The sequence below is a fragment of the Leucopleurus acutus genome, assembly GCF_964270905.1.
Source record: "Leucopleurus acutus genome assembly, chromosome: 11".
Lineage (NCBI taxonomy): Eukaryota > Metazoa > Chordata > Mammalia > Artiodactyla > Delphinidae > Leucopleurus > Leucopleurus acutus.
In genome coordinates this window covers 98,171,353-98,192,979 of record NC_139152.1, presented here as the reverse complement: position 1 = coordinate 98,192,979, position 21,627 = coordinate 98,171,353, and the positions used below count along the sequence as shown (strand labels likewise).

The following is a 21,627-nucleotide window of genomic DNA, read 5'->3' as shown; positions in this document are numbered from 1 at the left end:
CTGGATCAAGTCGCACCTGACACCCACCATACTTCTGCACTTCTCCGTTACCTGGGCCAACAGAAAGCCACTTGAGTTGGGTTTTCATTTACAACAAAAGTATCCCAACTAACAATTAGCCCTTAGGCCTAAGTCATTATAAGTTCCCCACATTAACCCAGCTCTTTAGCATTTACAAAGTCACCATCATCACCACCACCACCACCACCTTTACTATCATCACTGTGGTGGGTCAAATTGTGTCCCCCTTAAAATATTTGTTGAAGTATCAACCCAGTACCTGTGAACGTGACCTTATTTAGAAATAGGGTCTTTGCAGATGGAATCAAGATGAGGTCATACCTGATTAGAGTGGGTTCTAATTCATGACTTGTGTCCTTATAAGAGGATCACGTGCAGACACAGACACAGAGAGGAAAAGGCCACGTGACAATGGCCGTAGAGATTGGAGTGATGTGCCTACAAGCCAAGGAAGCCCAGGGTGCCAGCAACCACCAGAAGCTGGGAGAGTGGTGTGGAACAGATCCTCCCTTAGTCCCCGCAGCAAGAACTAACCTTGGTGACACCTTGATTTCAGACTTCCAGCCTCCAGAACTGCGACAGAATCAATTCCTGTCGTTTGAAGCCGCACGGTTTGTGATAATTAGTTATGCGGCCCTAGGAAACTAACATAATCACCGTTACCATCATCACCTCCCCACCTGCCGCCCCAGGGACCTCCACACCTGCAGCAAGGTTGACAGACAGGTCTCTCTCTTTCTGTTTTATGGGTGTTTTACCGAGGGCCAGGGAGTAGAAACTAAAAATTGTCGCCGGCATTTCCTGCACACCTACTTTTTTTGCCAGGCGTCATCTAATTACATTATAGGGATAAGTTTATCTAACTGTCAAAAGAATCCTGTGAATTAAGGGCTGGGATTATTCCCATTTTTCAGATGAGGACCCAGGGGCTCAGAGAAGCGAGCTGGCTCAGGGATCTGGGCCCCGTGAGGCCAGGCACCTCATGTCCATTCGCTGACATACTCTGCACGAGTTGGTAGTGGGGCTGGCCTTTCACACTCAGAGCCTCTCGTGTGTCAGAGCTGCCACTAACATCCCTCTCATGGCCCAGGAGCTCCTCCGTGGGAGGCTGACACCCCTAGCTGTTGACCCAACGTCTCTACTGCGTTGGCAGCCACCCAATGCACCTCTGTGGAACCCTAGGGGTTCCATGGAACAGCATTTGAGAACCCCACTTTAGTCCCACCATGGCAGGTTCTGGACAGGAAGACTGAGGTCCAGCGAGAGGAAGGGAGGTGCCCAGGGTCACACAGTGGTCAGTGAAGAAGTCATTCTGGAACCCAGATCTGACCCTCTCTCCCAGCTGCCGTCAAGCCTGCAGCGCCAAATCCTGGAACGTGGGCTTGTGAAGGAAGAGGGTGAGTGGCCATACTGGTTGGTCATTTGGGGTCAAAGGTGCTTTCGCCACTTCAGACACCTGGGGGATCCCGTCCGCTGCCAGGCTTTGCTTGTCCGTGACCCACGCCTGGGACACCGGGTCCCTCCTCTCCTCCCGCCTGCCCCTGACCCCACGCCACGTATATCCTTCCACGCCCTCTGTGCTCCATCTTCCTTCCCACCCCGAGTGACGGGCACCTGCCCGGGGAGGAGCAAATGTTTGTTTAACAAAAGGTGTTGAGTGACGGAGGGCCGGATGAATGAATGAAGTTGTTAACGGGATGTCGAACAGGACTCTTCCTGTTGCCTTAGAATCGCAGCCCAAACTTCAAAGCTGAACATGATCCCCAACACGGAATGAAAGCCCCCAGGTACCACCCAGGGAAACTTACTGAAAATGAGCAGAATATGCCAGGCCGCCATCTCCCCACGCCCCTACCAGCCTAAGTTTTGATCCTGAGGGAGACTCGTGGCTCCTGTCTTGTTCTTGTGGGGGGATGGGGTTCACCCACACCCAGCCATGAGTGGCTTCCAGGGGGACCACCTGTACAGGTGGGGGCCTGGGGATCTGTCCTCTGGGCCCGTGAGAGGAGCAACAGACAGTGAAGGGCAGGCGCACAGGAGCTGTCTGCACCCCCAGGTTTGGGCTGTCCCAAGGGATCCCCACCCACAGGAAGTGCCCACCGAGTGACGAGACCAGGTGGCCGGGGCCGGGGAGGGCAGCTGGGTGGGTGGCACTGGGAAGTCCCTCGGAAGCCGCCTACTCCCTCAGTCACACCCGACTCAGGCCTGCCTTTGCACTTCTGCGGAAAGCTGAGGGTTCTCTCTGCAGAAAAACGTCTCCACACACACACAATTTTACATCCACCTTCGAGGGAATCTTGGGATCAGACGGACCTGGGTTAGAATGGCTCCACCTCTAACTACCTGTGTGACCTTGGGCAAGTGGCTTAACTTCTCTCTATGCCTCAATTACCCCATCTGTATAATGGGCATAATAACAATATCCTTTGCCTCAACAGGGCTTTGAAAGGATTAAATCAATTAATCCATGTAAAGTGCTTAAAACGGTGCCTGGTCCAATGCTTTGCCACTGCCCTCATCTCCATCACCATCATCATCCCCAACACCATCATCCCCAACATCGACACTGTCACCACCACCACTATCACATTGTCATCTCCATCACCACCACCACTACCATCATAACCATTATTATCATCATTACCATCATCAATACCATCACCACTACCACCACCATCACCATCATCATCACCATCATTACAATGGACCCCTCCTGAAACCCACTCACGGAACCTGGATGAAAAGCCTTTGGCCCAGAGCAGGGTTTTTCAAACTGCATTTTGAAGGGTCAAACAGCATTTTAAAAAAATAAAGGAAAAGGGGGAAATAAAGAATAGAAAACATCAGAGTACATCATAGCACGGAAGGGATACTTTAGTTAAATATATTTATATTTAAATAGACACCCACATAAGGGTGTACTGAGTCACAATGTAAAAAAAACAAATGCTTTTCCTACCACGGTTCCTGGTCAAAAGCAGTTGGCAGCCCTAACATACTGAGCTCACAGCTCTGCAATTTCTGAATTCCTCAGACCCTGGGCGTACTCAAAGCCCCACTTTGGCTAAGCCAGGGCGGGGTCCCTGCAGGGAAGGCTGCAGCAGCCTGGAAGCTGCTCATGACGCCAAGCCCACTAGTCCCCCCAGAAGCCCACAGCCTGTCAGCTTACAGCAAAAGGAGCAATGCCTTCCTGCTGCCTTCCAAACACAGCATCCATTTTTCAAAAACCTAATCAAATATTTACAAGAGGGGACAAGGCCTCATCAGCATGGAGAGAAGGCGTCTGTGAGCTCCCATGAGCCACAGCAAGGAGTGACTTTTTGGAAAAGACACTCTGTAACGTATCAGAGACCCCACAGACCCCCAGGAGCTGACCCACACGAGCCCCAGCCTACGTCCCCCCCCAGTACTAACGAGCCTTCCTCTGGGGGTGGCGTTTCCCCATAGGTATATCTCCGTGGTTCTTGGAAACACATCACCTCAAATCCTGGGAAGGTGGCGTCCACCCTGCCCCCTGGGATGCCCGGAGGGGTTGCTCAAGGGCACGGAAGTTGGCATCAGACACTCTGGCCCTGCCCCTGGGCTGGACACACCCAGACTCTTTCACCTGTAAACTGGGATAAGGGTGCCTATGGCCCCAGATCTTACCCCATGAGGGCAGGGGTGCCTCTTTCTCGATGCTCTACCCCACCCATTGCCTGACACAGAGGGGAGGGAGAGAAGGTGGGTGCGAGGAGGTGTGAGGGAATGAAATTGCACCATCATCGCAAACATGCCTCCAAATTCCCAGGAGCTCTGTCACTGGGAGAAGGGGATGTTCTGGCCTTTACTGAAATTTGGGGGGAGGAGGAAAAGTCAGGTCATGCATGGAAACGTCCAGAGGAGACATTTCTCGGGGCGGCCCGCAGGTGGGGAGGCCCTTCTCAGGGGTGGCCAAGGGCAGGGCCAGAGCAGCGGGAGAGACGGACTCTTCAGGGTCACCTCGCTCTCCAGGGTCTGGAAAAGCCTTCGGCCACTCCTGCGTGACGTCCATCCAGGTTTGTGTCATGGGAATGGGAGCCTAAGGGATGGGGGGCACCAGCCCTTCCCGAGGGCGCAGTCGGCCCCAACGTCCCAGGCGTCCTGCGTTTGGTCACTTGACCCTCTCTCCTCGCCCAGCAGGGCCCTTTGGGGCCAGAGGTGAAGTGCGAGGCTGCTCGGGGTTCCAGACAGAGGTCGGGGCAGGCGGGGGCTCGCAGGGCCTGTCATCCAAGCAGCCCGGATCCAGCCCGGCCCCGAGCTCCCCACCCACCCTGGGGGCAGCCGTGGGCTGAGACCCACGAATGCCTGAGACGGTGGGCGCTGAGAGAGCCACGGTCCCCATCCCCAGTGCAGCTGGCGCCTGGACGCAGCCTCACTGCCCTGAGGGCCAGGAGCCCTGACGTCCACCCACCGTCCGGGACACATCACAGACCCCGAGGAGGTCGGATGGATCAGAATTCCGACAGAGCCGTGGCAGGCGGCTTTATGTCCTGAATTTCTGTCTTTCTGTTCTAAAGTAACCATTGGAATAATTTCCTTACAGAATGATAGTTGCCATGACAACCAGAGCAAATTTTCCTTTTCTGAAACAGATGTCTCATTTAGTTGAAAATTAGAATGTGAACAAACCCATGGGAAAAATTAATTCAAACTTTAACAGAGCGGTGAATACAATGTAATCTCTCAGAGGTTAACCCCTTAACAGCTTTTTTGTGCGCTTATGGTAACCTTCGAATCCAGTCTAATTAGGCCCGCTTAGCCAATATAAATGACCTCCTCGTGGCCAATCATTAAACGCCTTCCCCCTGGAGCGTGAATTCCCGGTTCCCTAATGGCAGACGGGAGGGGGGCGATGCCTGTCTGTAGAAAACGGCTGAAACAGAGCCTCCCCTGCTCTGGGTTTTCCATCTCCCCAGGTAAGGCACACGCCCCGGGAAAGGGGGTGTACCAGGGGCCATTCAATCAGCCTGGAGTATGGCCACCCCATTTCCCAGGGATGCTGGGGAGTGGGGGTGGAGGAGGCCCAGGGTGTCCTGGGTAGAGCTGGGCCCAGTGGTGCACCCAGGCCAGGGCGCAACGCCTGAGGGCAGAGGCCAGGGGAGGGGGGCCCCCTTGAGAGGCCGCCTGCCAAGGGGTCACCGAGGGGACACCCACACAGGCCTAGCTCCAAAGGCTCTCCATGAGCCTCCAAATCCTCACACCCACCCCGAGGGACGACTGCCATCACTGCTCCATTTTACAGATGCACAAACTGAGGTGCACAGAGGTACAGAGAATTGCCCAAGGTTACCCGGTAACCAAGTGGCACAGCAAGGGCTCCAACCCAGACAGTAGATTCCAGAGCCTGTGCCCTCTGCTTCAGTCCCAGAGTGATGGCAACAGGACCAGGAATCCTGCCCACCTTCCTCAGCAAAGCCCACTTTACCAGCCACTTTCACCCCTCAGCTCAGTTAATCCTCGGGACAAAGCTGTCAGGAGGCCCCCACTTTAGAGATGAGGAAATGATGGCACGGAGAAGTCATGGGTCTGAGGACACTCGGGAGGCCAGAGGGACCTGGACCAGGGTTCCTGGCTCCTGCATCCTGTGCCCAGTGGGCCGCTGACCCAGATGCCGCTGGGGCGGCTGGGCCCCAGGTTCTCCCTCTTCAGTGGCAGCTGCCTGCCTGTCCCCCTGAGCCTGGCTGCACTCTGGCTCCTGGTGCCCCACTTCTCATCCACCCTGTGACTCTTCTAGTCCAAAACCTTCCATGGCTCCCAATTACCTCCAGGACAAGCCCGAGCCTCATGGCCTGGCGTGCGGAGGCCTTGGGCTCTGCCCCATTCCACCTCTCGGACCAGCCTGCGCAGATTCCCCAGTGAGCTCACCACCCACCAGTCGCGACAATCCTGTTTCCTGAACGAGGCCCAGCCTTTCCCCACCTCTGGGTTTTGCTCATCCTGTCTCAGCCATCTGAAATGCCCTTCCTAGCCTCTCCTCAGAGTCCATGACCCATTATTTGTTAAGGCCTGGCTCAAAGGCCACCTCTTCCAGGAAGCTTCCCCTGATCACCTCCATCCCCAAGCACAAGTGACCCTCCCTGCTCTAAGTGCCCTTATACAGGCTCCTTCAGGGCAGGCCTGGGTCAAATCATCCCTGAATCCATCCTGCCTAACTGCTGGCTGGGCCCAGGTGGACCTCAGGGTGGGTTTGCACAAAGCGTGCCTGAATGAGTGAACGAATGAATGAATGATGGAATGAACTGACAGGTGCTCTACCTGGCAGGCAGGCAGGTGGGAAGAACTAAGCATTAACCCTCCCCTCCCCACACCCTCCCCAGGAGCCCTCCCCAGAGCCCCTGGCTGTCATGAAGCCCTGAGACCCACCACCAGCTCCACAACCAGAACCACAACTCTCACCATCTGCTGAGCCTCCCATTCCCCCTCGCCCTGCCACGACCTGCCTGGGGGAATCCTGTGCCCATTTCACTGATGAGGCCTCAGAGGTGACGCTCACCTCCTCGGCTGCGTCCCGACTCACCGCCCGGGGGACCTTCCCTGCCTCCCCAGGCAGCCCGCTCCCTAGGTGAGGGCAGGGGCGGCTGCCCTACAGGTGGCAGGGAACAGCCTCTCACAGTGGCCCGCCCCATCCCCCCACCGACCAGGTGCTCTCCCACTTCCGCCTCTCCTTCTGCGGGGTGAAAGCTGCAGTGTGGGCGGGGCAGGGACCTCTCCCCACCAGCAGCCAGCCCGCCCCTGAGCTCTCAGACAAGCCTGACCAGGTCCACTCCCTCTCTGGCTGCGGACAGAGCACTCATCTTGACCCTCATCTGTTTGTTCTTCCTGCCCCAGTACCCCCTCCCCCAAAGGCCAGGCTTTCCGGGGCCACTTCCAGGGAGCCAAATACAGCCTCTGCCTTCTCTCAGAGACAGCCAACACTGAGAGCATCTCAGGTGAGGATGACACGCGGCACTGGCCCATGTGCGTCCTGGGACCCTCTCAGCACTCCAGTGAGGCTGTGCTCCCATCTGCAACAGGGAAACCAAGGCTCAGCGTCGGTGACACGCCTGGGTCCCCCGAGCGAGTTCCTGCTGACTCCTCACCCCACAGGTGGCCCCCATTCCTGGGGACGTCCCGGTTCTGGTGGAGGCAGTTTGCCTTACGCCTTCCCTGCATCTCCCGGGCTTGGGAGCCCAGCGGGAGTCTGGGGGAGACGCTGCCACAGCAGGGGAGCTGTGGCTGCCAGCGAGGGGGCAGAGCCAGGACGAGCAGCGACGTGTCCCCAGGACTGTCAGTCACACACCTTGCCCCACACACACTTAGGGCAAGCCAGCAGCAAGACGAGTGGAGCCAAAGAATGGGGTCCTTTATCTTTCCTAATGAATTTCCCCCACCCTTCCGAGGCGCAGAATCATTCATCGTTTGTTTCGCTGGGACTCCTCTGCAGCTGGGAGAAGGCAGAGGACTCGGTGCAAACATTAATCTCATGTAGAAGAGTGAGCGCGTGTGTGCTGAGGGGCTTCTAGAAAGAAAACAACAACGTGAAATCAAGGAAGATAAGGGTAGGAAAGGAGCAGAAGAGAAATCCCGTGCGTGTGAGAGAGGCTGCGTGTGAGGGAGGTGAGAAAAAGCGTGCGTGAGAGAGAGTATGGGTGCTCATGTGTGCGTGTGTCGTGTGTGTGTGTGCGCGTGTATGGCATGCGTCTGCATGTGTGTGTGTGCACACGCTCGTGCAGGGATAGCACCGTGTGGGTCCAGACACGAGGAATTTCTTCCCTCCATCAAAATTTGTCAACTGCCAGTCGTGCCAGGCTGATGAGTATAATATCCGGCGGAGGAAGGAGAGGGAAGCGACCACTGGTGGAGGACACTGCCTGGTCCCTCGGGGACCCTCCCAAGCCTGTCGTGTCCCTGTCACAGGACCAAACGAGGGGGCACCGAGGCTCGGGCAGGGCTCGTGGTCAGCAGGCTTCCCAGCTTGTCTTGAACAGATACAGACGGTTCCCAACTTGATTTGGGCTCTAGACGGGAAGGGCGGGAAGTACTGCTGAGGTTCTGTGATGCTCCGACCAGCACTCACGGGGCCAGGGATCTAGGCCCCCAAGGCCAGCCCCTTGTGGTTTTGCAGCCCAACAGGGGCTGCAGGAGGGACGGGGCCAGGGCCAGGCTGGGAAGCAGCAGCCGATGAGACAGGTCAAAGCCAGCCACCACCCCCGCCCCCCACAAGCTCCCCAACTCCACCCACCTGGGCGGGAACCTGGCACCAGCTCTGCCTACAGCTGAGATCTTGGACCAGTCGCTTGACCAACCCACGCCTCGTCTCACCTCTCTCCTCTGTAAGGCGGGGATGAAAACAGTCCTGCCTTGTCCTGCTGAGAGTGAAAGGCAGAGCAGGTGGGACCACTGCGCAGCGGTCTCATGGGAAGTTTGCTGAACGGGGGTTTCAGGCATTGAAGGGGAGGGAAAGCCTTGGCCTCTCTTGTCTGAACAGATCAAGGCCACGGTCTGTGCTGAAACCACCTAGAAACGCAGGATGAAATGTAAGTAAGCACAGTGCTGGATGCCCGGGCACTGCCAGCCTCTGAACCAGGGAACGTGGGTCTTCATGGCCTTGAAGCAACAAGAGAGAAGGGCCCGGTGGTCAGCAGGGGCTGTGACCAGAAAGCTGGGTCCCCAGACGGCTTCGGGGAAAGAGCGGACCACGGGGAGGCCTCCACCAGAGGGAAGCTTCCCCTGGACCTCTGACCCAGGCTTCCCCAGGCCGTGAGCCCGTGGGCCCAGGAAGCTCTAATCCATGAACGGAGCAGAAGGGGGTCCCTGGCCAGGTGCACCCACAGACTGGGGTAGACATCCTCTCTGAGGGGCACCCCTAAACCTGGCTGCCCAGGATCCCCCAGATAGAGCCTTGCAGAACTTGAGCGGGCAACCCCAAATTACGACACCCCAAACACCTCGGAGAATTACCAGAGAGACTGAAAAATGAGTATTTTTTTTAAGAGGTGAAAAAGATTTTCTTAATGGAAAGAGCAAAGTGTGAGGTGGCTGGAACTGAGCCCCAGGCCCACCCATTCCTCAAGCAGAGCCAGAAGGGCGGAAGGTCTGGAGCCCAGTGCGGGGCACAGCAGTCCAAACTGGGCTCACCGTGGTCTCCCATCAGCTTCTGGCGGTGGCGGGGAGAGCGGGGGCAGGGCGCCGCCAGGATCCCGCTCCCCTGGCACCCCCTTGGCCACATTACGGTGAGAGGCATTGAGAAGCAAGGGAAAAGCTCGGGGTTCATTATTTCATCCTCTCTATGCTTTTCCCAAAAAGGTGTATTTTATCAAGTCTTTTAAAAAGCATTTAATGGGCTTCCCTGGTGGCGCAGCGGTTGAGAGTCCGCCTGCCGATGCAGGGGACACGGGTTCGTGCCCCGGTCCGGGAAGATCCCACATGCCGCAGAGCGGCTGGGCCCGTGAGCCACGGCCGCTGAGCCTGCGCGTCCGGAGCCTGTGCTCCGCAACGGGAGAGGCCACAGCAGTGAGGGGCCCGCGTACCGCCAAAAAAAAATAATAATAAATAAATAAATAAAAATAATAAAAAGCATTTTATTTTAGTACCTCTCTGTCTGCCGTTCTGGGTAGGGCCTCCATCCTTCCATCCCGGCCCATCTGGGCTGTTACTGTGGGACCTTAAGCCAGTTGCTTCATTTTGTGGGTCTCAGTCTTTTCAGCTATACAATGGGGACAAGGGTCAAACCTCACTCACGGTTGTGAAGAATTCAAGCAGCTGGAGCAGCCAGAAGTTCAGAGCCTTTGGGTCAGCAGTGAGAAGAGTAACTGTGCTACCGTCACATCAAGAAGCAGAGCCCCAGCACCTTCAGGGCACAGACTGTAAACTCCCAGGCTGCTCAGTTCCTGCCTTCTCCTCGCACCCACCCCCCGCAGCAGGCCTGCTCTGTGCACACAGGGAAGCGGAGGGAAGGCCGTCAAAGGCTCACGCTAGAACCCACGGCCAGCCTTGTCCAGGGGCCACCCTCTCTGTGCCCGCAGCCCCTGCAGGCTGTACGTACACAACCTCCTCCAGCCCCCTCTCTGGGCAGTCGAGGCAGTAGCTGGAGAGGTTTGGGGGTAGGTGGGACCACCGTGTGTCGAATGCCTGTGTGCCAAGCAACTTTACGCACAAGACCTCTCTGAATCCTAAGAACAGCCCCACGAGGGGACTGTCCCGTTGTCATTTCACAGAAGCCGAGATCCTGACCTGAGGTCACTCAGCTGGGCCCAGCACATCCTGGCTGTTGGGAGAGAGCTGGTCCCTGAGGCTCCGGCTGCCCGCCTGGCCCTGCCCTGCCCGGAGGCAGCCAGGCCTCCTAGCTGAGGTTCAGGCTCCGCGCCCAGACGCCCAGCAGCGGCCCGGCCACCACTTCTCAAAGTTTCCTGTCTCAGCAGGTTTAGATGTCTTCTTTCAAAATACCAGAAGTAATTAGACCAGATGGACTAGCTGTGTGCCAACTTCACTCCCTCCCTCACTCCTTAAAAAAAAAAAGAATCAAGGCCGTTTTCAGTTAAATGAGAACAAAAAATGCATCCAAAACCCATAAATGAATACGGTATGTATACGGAATTTTTTTTTAACACTTAGGATTTTGTAACAGCTGAGTTCTTCCTCTTCTTCTGAGGATGGTTCCCGCCCCCTTCCTCTAAGCTGCTCTCGGCGAAGGCTCAGCGCCGAGTCTGCATCTGAGGGGCCCAGAGATGACTTCCAGAAAGTCACGGTGCCCCGGGAGGGTGGCCGTGCAAGCAGGCGGCTCTAGGGAGCCCTCCATCCCTCCCATGCCGGACTGGGCCGGGGAAGTGGTGATGCAGCCTGCCCTGGAGTCAGGTCCCTGCTCTCCTGGAGCCTCAACTGTTCTAGCTGGGAAAAGAGACATGAAAGAAATGGGTTGCTGGAGTAGTTAAGACAGTGTGGCCCTGGAGCTAGGTGGGCTGAAGGAGCAGGCGACAGCCCGGACACAGCCCCCGTGTGCCAGGCAAGGAGGGTAACACAGAGCAGCCAGGAAGGATGAGCTCCATATTTGGTGCCAGGCCAAGTGGAAAATCCCCAAACGGGATCCCTACCTCACACCATCAATGCGATCACTGCCAGTGGACCCAACACCTAAGCATATTGATAAAAGGCAACACAGCGAAGATGTGGGAAGATAACAAGGAAACATCTTCATGACTTCAGGGGCGGGATTTCTCAAATAGGACACAAAAAGCACTCACTGCAAAGAAAAACAGTGACGCATCTGACTCCACCAAAATTACGAACTTTGAGTCAGCTGAAGGCACCATGAAGAGAGGGAAGAGGCCGGTCACAGGGGAGGAAAAGCCACGTTACACATTACATGTGATGAAGGGCTCGCGTTCAGAATACATAAAGAATCTCTACTAACCAATACGGAAAGGGCAGACAACCCAATTATCTTTTTAAATGGGCAAAAGACCTGAGCCCTTCCCAAAAGAAGAAATCCAAGTGGCCAAGATTCTCAAGCTCGCGGGTCGTCAAGGGAATGCAAATGAAAACCACCTTGAAATATCAGCACAGCCACCAGATGGGTACGATCTGCAAGGCGCACAATACCAAGGCCCGGCAAGGAGGTGAGGCAGGGCACTGCTGACAGGGGAAAAACTGGCGTAACCCCTGCCAAAGAGCTGTACAGTGTATGACCTGACCACTCCGTCCCTGGGTGTGTGTGTGTGTGTGTGTGTGTGTGTGTGTGTGTGTGTGTGTCCACATGCACACACATTCAGGAGTGAATCTCTATGTGCACTAAGAGACGTGTGGAATGTTCATAGCAATATTATTTATAATGGGCCCAAAGCAAGGGTGGTGGGAACTGGTTAGAACGGATAAATAAATCGTGATATATTCATACGATGAAATCCTACACAGCACTGAGAAGAGAACCAATCACAACTGCACATGACGACATGGAAGAATCTTAAAAATATATAATATGGAGTGAAAAAAAGCAGTCCTGGAACAACACATGAGTCCATTTTTATAAAGTTCGAAAAACAGGCAGAGCCCAACTGTCTCAGGATACGGGTGGCCAGACGAAACACAACATGCCCCGTTAAATTTGAACCTCAGACAAACAGCGCAATTCTTTTAGTGTACGTACATTTAAAATATTGCATAGGACATATTCACATTACAAAGTTATTCTCTCTCTGCCTCTGACCATCCTGCAAAATGGGATTGGTGATGGTGCCCTGTCACGGGGGACACAGCCAGGCCGGACCCATTCTTGGGACTCCAGAGCCCTGCAGGGGGCCAGACACCTGGCGGCCACTGTGTGCCTCCGAGTGTGTGTCTCACAAGAAGTGGAACCATTCAAATCCGACCCACCAGTCTCCCAAGCAGAGCATCCCCTGGCGGTAACACTTAGGTAACGTGGAGACCATGAGTTTGCTGTCTGCTTCCTCCTCCGAGCTTGCTTTGGTGAGTCCTCAATATCAAGGCCAACCTCGTCCCAAGGCTAGCGCCAAAAGGGCTTCTCTGAGAGCAGGCCCATGCATCCCTCTGCTTACAGGGGGTCATCAGCCTCAGGCAGAGAAACAGTGGCCCTCTGCATGGGGGAGGAGCCGGGAGGACACCAGGCCCAGCCACAGTGTATCTCTGCTTGCATGCCCCTTGTAACGGGCAGCTCACCACTCAGTAAGGCCCCACTGCCTCTCCTCTGGGCTCCTGCCTGTGAGACTGTCTTCCCACACTGCTGAGAACCTGCCTTCTGTGTCCCCGCTCTGCCTTGTAGGACGACACAGAACAGGTCTGCCCCCAGCGCGGGTCAGCTTTGCCCACATGCCCCAGGTACCACTGATATTAGGTTACTTATGGCTACTGGTTTATCTGATCCCTGATCCCCGCCTGCTGGTGTTACGATGCTGCGAAAGTCGCCTGTATTCCACGTGTTAGTCAATATGTTAAGGGCATGGGAAAAAGAAAACGAAAACCCTGAACATCTGAATTTAATAATAATCGCTACCAGCTTTGCTATCCATCCCCTCCTCACAAGCTGCCATACGCCCAGGCGCCGGGGGCTGAGCTCGCCCAGCCTAAACCTCGACAGACAGTGGGGATGGCAAACAGCCCCGCTGAGCCAGGCAGAGCTGGCAGCCAGGCCACGAGGTTCTTTGGCCGGGAATACCTTCTTGGGGACTGATAAGTGCCACTTCCCCAGTGTGGCTTCACCTGACGACACCACAGAGAGGACCCTGGTGCCCCCTTGCCCAGATAGAAGACAGAGGCTCAGAGAGACGTGACTTGCCGAGGTCAGATGTGAAGTGAGAGTCAGGGCGGTGGGGACGTCCCTGGTGTGTCTGGGTCCAGGGCACAAGCGTGACTGAAAGTCAGCTCTGCACACACGAGCACTGTGCCCCTTCCAGGCCCTGGGTGTGATGTACCAGGTCCCCACGGGCTGAGGACGCAGGGCTACAGGAGCTGCGACTCACTGAGCGCTGGGAGACCAGGGTGAGGCCACCACCCGCCGTGGCAGCCGCCAGCCCGGCCTGATGACCCAGCCTCTGGCCTCCGCTCTCTCGCGGAGACCCTGGAAGCCACACTCCGCCCCCAGCACATCCACAGCCCTCTGAGCCTCCTGTGCCTTGGCGGGACTGTTTCCTCGGCCTGTCACACCCTTCCCAGCCCCCAGAGCTGCTTGTGTCTATGGCTCTCCTGTGGGGAGACTTCCCCGACCCCAGCTCCCAGAGCTTCTCCCCCGTGGCTCTCGTTGAACCAAGGAATTGGTGGCTGACGTGCCTCCCACGAGGGTAAAGACCCTGCAAAGACAGGAGCTGCGTCTGTCTGGCCCATGGCACGTCCCCGGAGCGGCCATGGGACAAATGCTTGATCAATGAATTAACCAACCCATGGGAGGCCACGAGAACATCACTTTGATCCCCGGGTCTCAATGGGCCAACAAGGCCGATGCGCACCCTGAGGCTATGCAGAGGACCAAGGGACACATGAAGAGCACGCTGCTCCACGCCTGGCACACAGTAGGTGCTCATAAAAGCGCATCCATCTTAGAGCAGACTGAGAGTCCGGAGAACCACCCACTGTGTGGCCCTGGGCAAGCCACGACCTCACCGGGGCCTCTACTCACCCTCCTGTAAAAGGAGGGGATTGCAGGCCTGGTCCTACCCTAGGAGCTGTTGAGGTATCAGCGGGAACAGAGCTCTCTCTGTCCTGGTCTCCACCAGCGGCTTCCCAGTAATAATAACCACAACCAACCTCCAAGGCCACACTCTGGGCCTGGCCTTCATCTGGATGGGCCCACGCAGCCCTCACAACTCCCCTATAGGGTTGGCAGTACCATTTCCCTGTATAGAGGGACCAGAAAAGGCTAGGCACTTGCCCAGAGTCACACAGCTAAGAGGTGGTGTTACCCCAATTTGAACAACCCTTCCCTTACCACCCAACCTCCCAGCCACTACAGTTGCTGAGATTCCGGGGGCCTGGTGGCAGGGGCCCACCCTCCCAGGCATGCAGGTCCCAGGGGGGAAGGTGGCAGCAGGAACTCAGGATTAGTTCCATGGTGGCATGGAAGCAGGTGCAGGCAACTGGCTCACACACGGGGAAATTTAGTGAAACTTCCCCAGCACATGAGCCCACGTCTCACCTCACACCACCTGCTCCCAGCCCCAGACGGGGCCTAAAGGAACCCAGGGTTGCTGCGCGGAATGCCGGCTCACAGCCTGCACCTCAGAATGCAGACGAGGTGCCGTCTAGCTCTCGGCGTTAAGGGCCGCGAACCAACAGCCCAAGAAGAGTGCGGCAGGGTCCGGCACGTCACAGGGGCTCCGAAATATGGCTCCTCCCTTGCCTCTTCCGCCTACGGAAACCCCACACCTCCTTCAAATACCCCCTCCAACAGGGAGCCCTCCTGGATCTCACCAAGCCCTCCTGGGGTCCCTTCTCTGTGTAGCAGCCTGGTGGTGCTGGGCCCGCCATGGCATGGGGTCGGGGGTGTGCGTCCAGCTGGGACGAAGGTAAGGGTCAAGGAGAAGATAGGCACTCCTCTCACTCAGGCCCCGGGGGGCCTGCAACTAAAAGGTCCAGAACTGCCCGTGCTGGAGCCACAGAAGTCAAAGCAGAGACCACAGGCAGCTCGAGCACAGAGCAGCTGGACTCCAGCAAGGCTGACAGCGGCCTCACTCAGGCCTCAGCAGCGGCAGCTCTTGGCCTGCAGCTGGCATAGGGGACCACAGGGCTGGCCTGACATCCCGGCCAGGAGCCTGGGGAGCTGGCCGTCAAAGGGGTTCTTCGGGGCCCAGCTGTGGGGCTGCACAGAGCTGCTCTGGGTGGGGTGGGAAGGACACTGAGTGACACCTGCCGGCTCCCACCCCCTGCTGTCCTCCATCCCACGTCTGGGTCCCGGGCAAGGCTGTGATGGAAGGGGGCTCCACGTAGCAAATAACAAGAATGATGTCTCCATTCGCGGAAAGCCTGGTGCAGCCACTGGGCTCAGCTGAACCCTCCTGACATCTTTGCACCCACCCGCTGCAGGAGGTGCCCCATCACTCCCATTGTGCAGAGGAGGAAACGGAGGCACCGAGAGGTTAAGTGACTCACCCAGGGTCACACAGCCCATAAGAGGTGAGGCCAAGAGTTGAGCCCAAGCAGTTTGGTTCCAAAGCCGTGCTGTTAACTTCTAAGCAATCTAACTTTAAACAAAATGTTGTGTGTATGGGTGTGGGTGGGTGTGGGTATGTGGGTGTGTGTGGGTATGTGGGTGTGCAGGGGAGACAGGGTGTTGGAAACCATTGGGCAAAGAGATCCAGTCCAGATTCCCTGGTCTGGCACCTGACCCTCCTGACCCTCTAGCCTCATCTCCCGCCGCTCCACCCCTCCCATCGTGCTCAGCTCACCTCCACGCCTTTGCTCACGCTGGTTCCTCCTTGACAATGACCTCCTTCTGTTTTTTGCCTAACAGCCTTCCCCTCCAGGTCTGGGCTCTCACGGCCTGCCAGGCAGACTCGGCCATCTGCTCCCCTCTCCTGGCCTTGGCCCCGAGCTCATCACATCCCTGAGGGTCCCCCACCCCAGTCCTCGTCAGGACCTCACAGGCCGCCGGGAGGGTTTGTGGAGACCCTGTGCACGGCGAGGACCAGGGAGATGACAGCAGGCATCTCCTGGGGCTCAAGGAAGGCAGGACAGCCCAGCATCTCCCCTCTGCCCCATGAGGAGGCCTTGGGAGGATGGGGCCATGTCCTAAACCCCTCACAGCCTCTAGCCAGCAGGTGGTCACCATGTGGTATCAGCCAGGGCCGCCCCAGGGCTCCCCAGCCACACTGTGTCAGCAGCCGCTCTCCCTGAAGTCCCTGCACCCAGACAGGCCCCGGGTCCCCCCAGATCGCCCGTCAGCCTCCCTACGTGTGCTGCTCTGGGTGATGGTGCAGCCTCAGGCCCTGTTACCCGTCCACGCCTGTGAATGCCCTTCTCTTCCCTCGTGGCTCAGGTCACCCCACCCCTTCCAGGGAGCCTTCCGGAATCAAGCCACTCTTTCAAGCACGTGAGGTCTCTCCTTCCTGTGTAGGGTGCCCTCCTCACCCTGCCAGCACTTGGCACCCTGTGGCCATTGCCAGCTGGGCCTCTAAGGGCCAGGTGGTCTATCCAACTACAGGACGGGGACGACATATCAGTCCTCACAAGGCTGAGCAAGGAGTAGAGACAATCCTTATGGGGATTTAAGCCCAGGGCCCAGCTTACTGTAGCTGTTCTGGAATGTTCTGCTGCCACCATCACCATCATCACAATCTTAATCACCATCATCACCATCATCACGGGGGTTGCGATGGACACACCGACCACCACGCAGACCCGTCACGACCTGTTCTCACCTTGATCCCCACTTAGCCAGGTGAGCCTAGGGATGAGGTCTGCTCGCTCTGTGTCCCCAGCAGGGAACAAAGGTTTGATGTATACTTGTGATTTAAACAGCTGCCGTCCCCAATACAGTAAAGCAGGCCTTTGGTCTTCCAGGGAAATTCCGACGGCCTCTCCTAACCTGGCTAATCAATCATCACCCCCCCACCTGTGCCTCGTCTGTGTGTGTCAGAGGGACAGACAACAGGGACATCCCTAGCACATGGAATAATGATTAAAAGCAAGGATTCTGGAACCAAACTGCCTGGGTTTAATCTCAGCTCTGCCCATTCCTACCTGTGTGACCTTCAGCCAGGCCCTTACCCTCTCTGTGCCTCAGTTTCCTCACCTGGAAAATGGGGATACTAATAGTACGTGTCTATACGTGAGACAGTATAGCATATATAATTATTCGCAAGATATGGGGAAACCAAGGCTCAGAGAGTGGCAGCGACCTGCCTAGGGTCACACAGCATGAGGGGAGAGCTGGCCCCGGGTCTCTCTGCGGCCTCTCCCAGCCCCTCTTCCCTCCATGCACTCAGCCTCACCTCCTCCATCCCCCCAGCACGGCTTCACGGTTGCCAGCGGTCAGAAGGGCGCCCACCAGGCACACTCACCACGGGGAGCCGTAGATCCGGAAGCCCCGCACGGTGACCTCCGAGTCCTGCAGGTAGATGCAGTTGGTCAGCAGCGACTGCACGTTCTCATAGTTCTCCGGCTTCAGCTTCGACACGGACGGGAAGTAGTAGAAGTCCTGCTTGATGAGGTCGGCCATGAACTCCTGGTCGAAGGTCAGCTCGTGGTTGCCTGCGATCACGATCTTGTACTCGTAGGGCAGGCTGCCTGCAGAGCCGACACACACAGACACACGGTGCCCCGCTGTTGGCTTCCGGAGGCCACAGTGCCGGGGGCAGGGGGCGGGCAAGAGCCCCTGGACCCCCTGGCAGAGCTGACCCTCGCTGCCGACAGGTGCCTTCTGATCGGAGGCGGCGGCAGCAGCCTGGTCACCATCCCTGTGGCCTCCCTGCCCCCGCTGCTGCTGGCTGACAGGCCGCCTGCCCCCCAGACCAGCGGGACGGGGCTGGACTGTTTCCTGCAGGGCCTCTGAGCTGCAGTGGACCCGGCCTCATCCTCAGGACTCCCCCACCTCCGTTTCTTCTGTCCGGGCCACTTTTCCACCGGAAGGAGACCCTGCCCTGGACCCCCAGGCCTGCCTCGCCAGCCTCAATGTCTCAGGCCCCCTCCACCTGGGGGTCTGACTTGTTAGTTTCCACATTAACAGGGACTGCAAGTTCTTTGCAGAGCCCAGGTCAACCCTTTGGAGACCCTACGCTCGGGAAAGATTACACTGCCCATCCCCACCCCTACGGCCATGGAATTCAAAGTCAAAACACGGTCTAAGTGGGAACGAAACAAAACCGTCCGTGTATAACATACACTGAGCTAACACTAGGGTCCCTCCAGCTGTGCGCTCTGCAAATTCCACGCGGTTCCTCGACGCCGTGCTTCTTCCCCTTGCTTTCTCTGGGGCCTTACGTCACAGATGCCCTAGGCAGGTGTGTGCACTGCGTCCCGGGTGATCTGGCCATGGACTGGGTTCCAGCACAGCCGCCCAAGGCTACCACGGCCCCTCGGCCTCGGTAAACTGGCCGCCACCCGCCCCGGCTCCCCAGCACCCGCCGGCAGCCAGCCCGACCCCAGGCTCAGGCCCGGGACTCCCGACCTCCCACCAGCCTCAGCTGCTAGGCTCTCCGGGCCTGGAGAAAGAGTCATGATGGTACCTGATTAGGATAAAAAAATGAATTCTGAAGGTGAACCCCGAGGCCCAAGCCTTTTCCTTGCCCCCTCCCCAAGGGCGTGCCCTGGTGGGTCAAGCAAACACCAAGGGGCGTGTGAAGGTGCCAGCCCAGCACGGGGCCTTGGGGAGACGGGGTGTCCAGGCAGGAGAATGGTGACATTCCATAGCCATTTCACAGACAAGTAACTGCGGCCACTGCATGGAACTTCTAAACCACCTGAGCTCTGGTTTCTGAGGAGCTGCGACAAAAGACACCAAACTTTACTCTGCGTCTGTTTCAGCAAGAAAGTCGCTTCTTTTGTCCGAATTCTTCAGCAGTGAGTGGCTAGTGAGCACGACCCCGTGCACGTATAAGCCCTCCTACACGTCAGGCACGGAGCCAGGCCTTCATCGCGTCCATCGTGCAGACGCGGAAACTGAGGCTCCGGAAGCTGCGGGGTGATGTGCTGGAGGCCACGTGGCCAGGCAGTCCTGTGTGACCCCAGACTTTCCACCTACTCGGGGAAAGCCCGGGAAAGCGCCCTCGACAAGGCCAGGGCGAGGGCCCCATCCTGACCACCGAGAGCCGTGGCCACACCTCTGGCTCCGGCCTCCCGTCCGGGGGTCCCAGGGTGATGTGAAAGGGAACCTGCCCAGAGGACCGCCCCGGGCTAACAGGTCCACACCTCAGGAGGCGTCTTCTCCGTTCCCAGTGACCATGACTCCCGCAGGAGCACACACAAGGCAAAGCGCCCGGCTTTGGAGCCAGCGGACCTGGGTTCTGTCACCTCTCATCCGAGCAGGCCACTTGAACCTCTCTGGGCCTCAGTTTCCCCTCTGATCAACGCGAGTGTGCCTGGTAACCGGCCCTTTCTGGGGGTCAAGGGCCTCGTGTGGCCCCAGCTCCGCCAAGCCCCCTCCCTGTGGCTGGTCCCACCCAGGGGTAACACAGGCCAGGGACAGCAGCGGTTTCTCACTCTTGACCATGACCTGAAACTCGACCTCCTCTGCTGTGTGAGCCTTCTAGCAGAAACCCAATTCCAGAAACGCCTCTTCTCCAAATTCTGAGGACTTCCTGCCTTACTGGGAACCGGGGCCCACAATACCAGGTCAGCTGCGACAGATGTGGGGTCAGACTCAGCTCCCCATAAGGCTCCAGGAAGAACCCCGCTTGCCCAGCACTGTGGAAGCTGCAGGAAGGGGCAGGGTGAGTTTTACGCCTGTGTCACACAATGAAGTTCCAGGTACCGTAACTACAACTATTATCATATTCTAATTGCAACGAACCCAGTTAAAAACTTCTCCAGCCCGCCCCCCTCCCATCCCTGAAGTTGAGACCTGCCCATTCTGCCTGGCCCCAGGCTCTATGGCCGTGGCAAAGGGCTGTTGGGTGGCCGCTCGCCTCCGAGTCTGGCCACAGAGGAGGTGGGGACCCCAGCAGGGAGAGAGAAGTTTTTCACAAAACAAGCAGAAAAGCATAATCTGTTCATCACTGCCTCACCGGCCACCCAGACTTCTTTACAGGTTTGAGAAAACAGCGTTCTCTCTTCTTTGGTGTTTTTCAACTCTGGGAGGCTGTCCGATGACAGGCATGGGCTCCAGGGGCTGACAGCTGGGTCCCAGACCCAGTTCTGCCACTAACCGGCTATGTGACTTGACCTCCCCGGGCCTCCGTTTCCTCACCTGTGAGACAGGGAGAATAATGCCTACCTCGCAAGACCGTTCTAGGATTACACGAGACAGTGAATGGAAACACACAAAGCCTTTTGATGTTCAGAAAAAGTCAGCTTCCCTGGGCCAGAGTTTGCAAACTAGAAGCCAGCAGGCCAGCCCTGCCCACAGACGTATTTTGTTTGGCATATGTTTTTGGCTTTTCTAAATTTGCATTTGCTGCCAATATTAAAAATTAGAGAAATTCCAATAAAATGTCATTCTTTCTGTTTTCTAAAAATCAATCAATCAATTTTAAAATCTCACTGTCCTGGCCTAGGCAAGTGCTGAGTGCCTGTGCTTCCCTTAGACAGGAAGCAGAGGGCAGTTTGCCCACTCCCCACCTGCCCCTACTACTCACTCCCAGCCCACTTCACTCATTTTAAGGTACTGCCCACTCCGGGCAGCGCTGGGGACTCTGGCCCCGGCCACAGCCCCTGGGGACGAAGGGGACCAGACCTGGCCCCTGCCCCTCCGAGCTGCCAACCAGGCCGTGGGGATGAGCTCCCCAAGGCCCCTCTGCCTCCCCGCCTCACTCATCCTCCTATTAGTCATCCCAGCCTGGCCCAGGGATGCCGAGACGTCCTCTTGCTCTCCTCACAGGAAAGAATCAGGAGCAGAGAGGAGACGTGTTGGCTTCACCATCTCCATCCCAAGCAGGCCCCAGCAGAAGTCTGGAAAGCGAAGCCCCCGCCAGCACCCTGGGTGACACGGTGCAGAGCCCCCTCTCTCCAGTGAGGCTCAGGCTGCCGGCGGGGAGGGGAGGGGTTGCCTGGGCCTGAGCATCTGGAGAAGGGTCGTGGAGGACAGCCCAGAGAAGCCTGCCATTTCCGGGACCTGACTGTTGGGCCAGACACCCTTGGTAGAAAGGCTGGGCCCTCCCGAGGTGGGCTCTGTCACCTCCACCTCGAAGCTGGGGAACGAGGGTCCCAGGTCAGGAACCTGCCCAGGTCCCGCAGCAGGTGAGCGGCAGAAGCAATGCTAGGTGCTGGTCCAGCTGACTCCACACCTCTGGGGCAGCAGCTCAGGTTCGTTCAAGGCCACCAGGCCAGCCCCTCGCCAGGCTGCAGTCGCGGCCGGAGCAGTGGCCACCATGACCGCCTTCCAGCACCAGGTCGTGCGTTTCCACTTCACGGCATCCATCCACCCCACTCGGCGTGCCGCCCCGGCTGGGGGAGCCCGAGCCGCACTAATGTATTGATGTCATGTCTCTGACTGGGGGTGTTACTTAA

General features: G+C 57.3%; 1 protein-coding gene across 1 annotated transcript in view; it reads right to left on the bottom strand.

The window, feature by feature from the left end:
• MPPED1 (metallophosphoesterase domain containing 1) overlaps positions 1 to 21,627 on the bottom strand; it is a gene marked incomplete at its 3' end in the record, with an annotated part of 63,880 nt that overhangs the window by 6,290 nt on the left and 35,963 nt on the right. Inside the window, exon 3 of the mRNA XM_082850204.1 lies at positions 17,526 to 17,747. Within this exon, the coding sequence (XP_082706330.1) occupies positions 17,526 to 17,747 (222 nt within the window). The remainder of the gene's footprint in view (positions 1 to 17,525; positions 17,748 to 21,627) is intronic.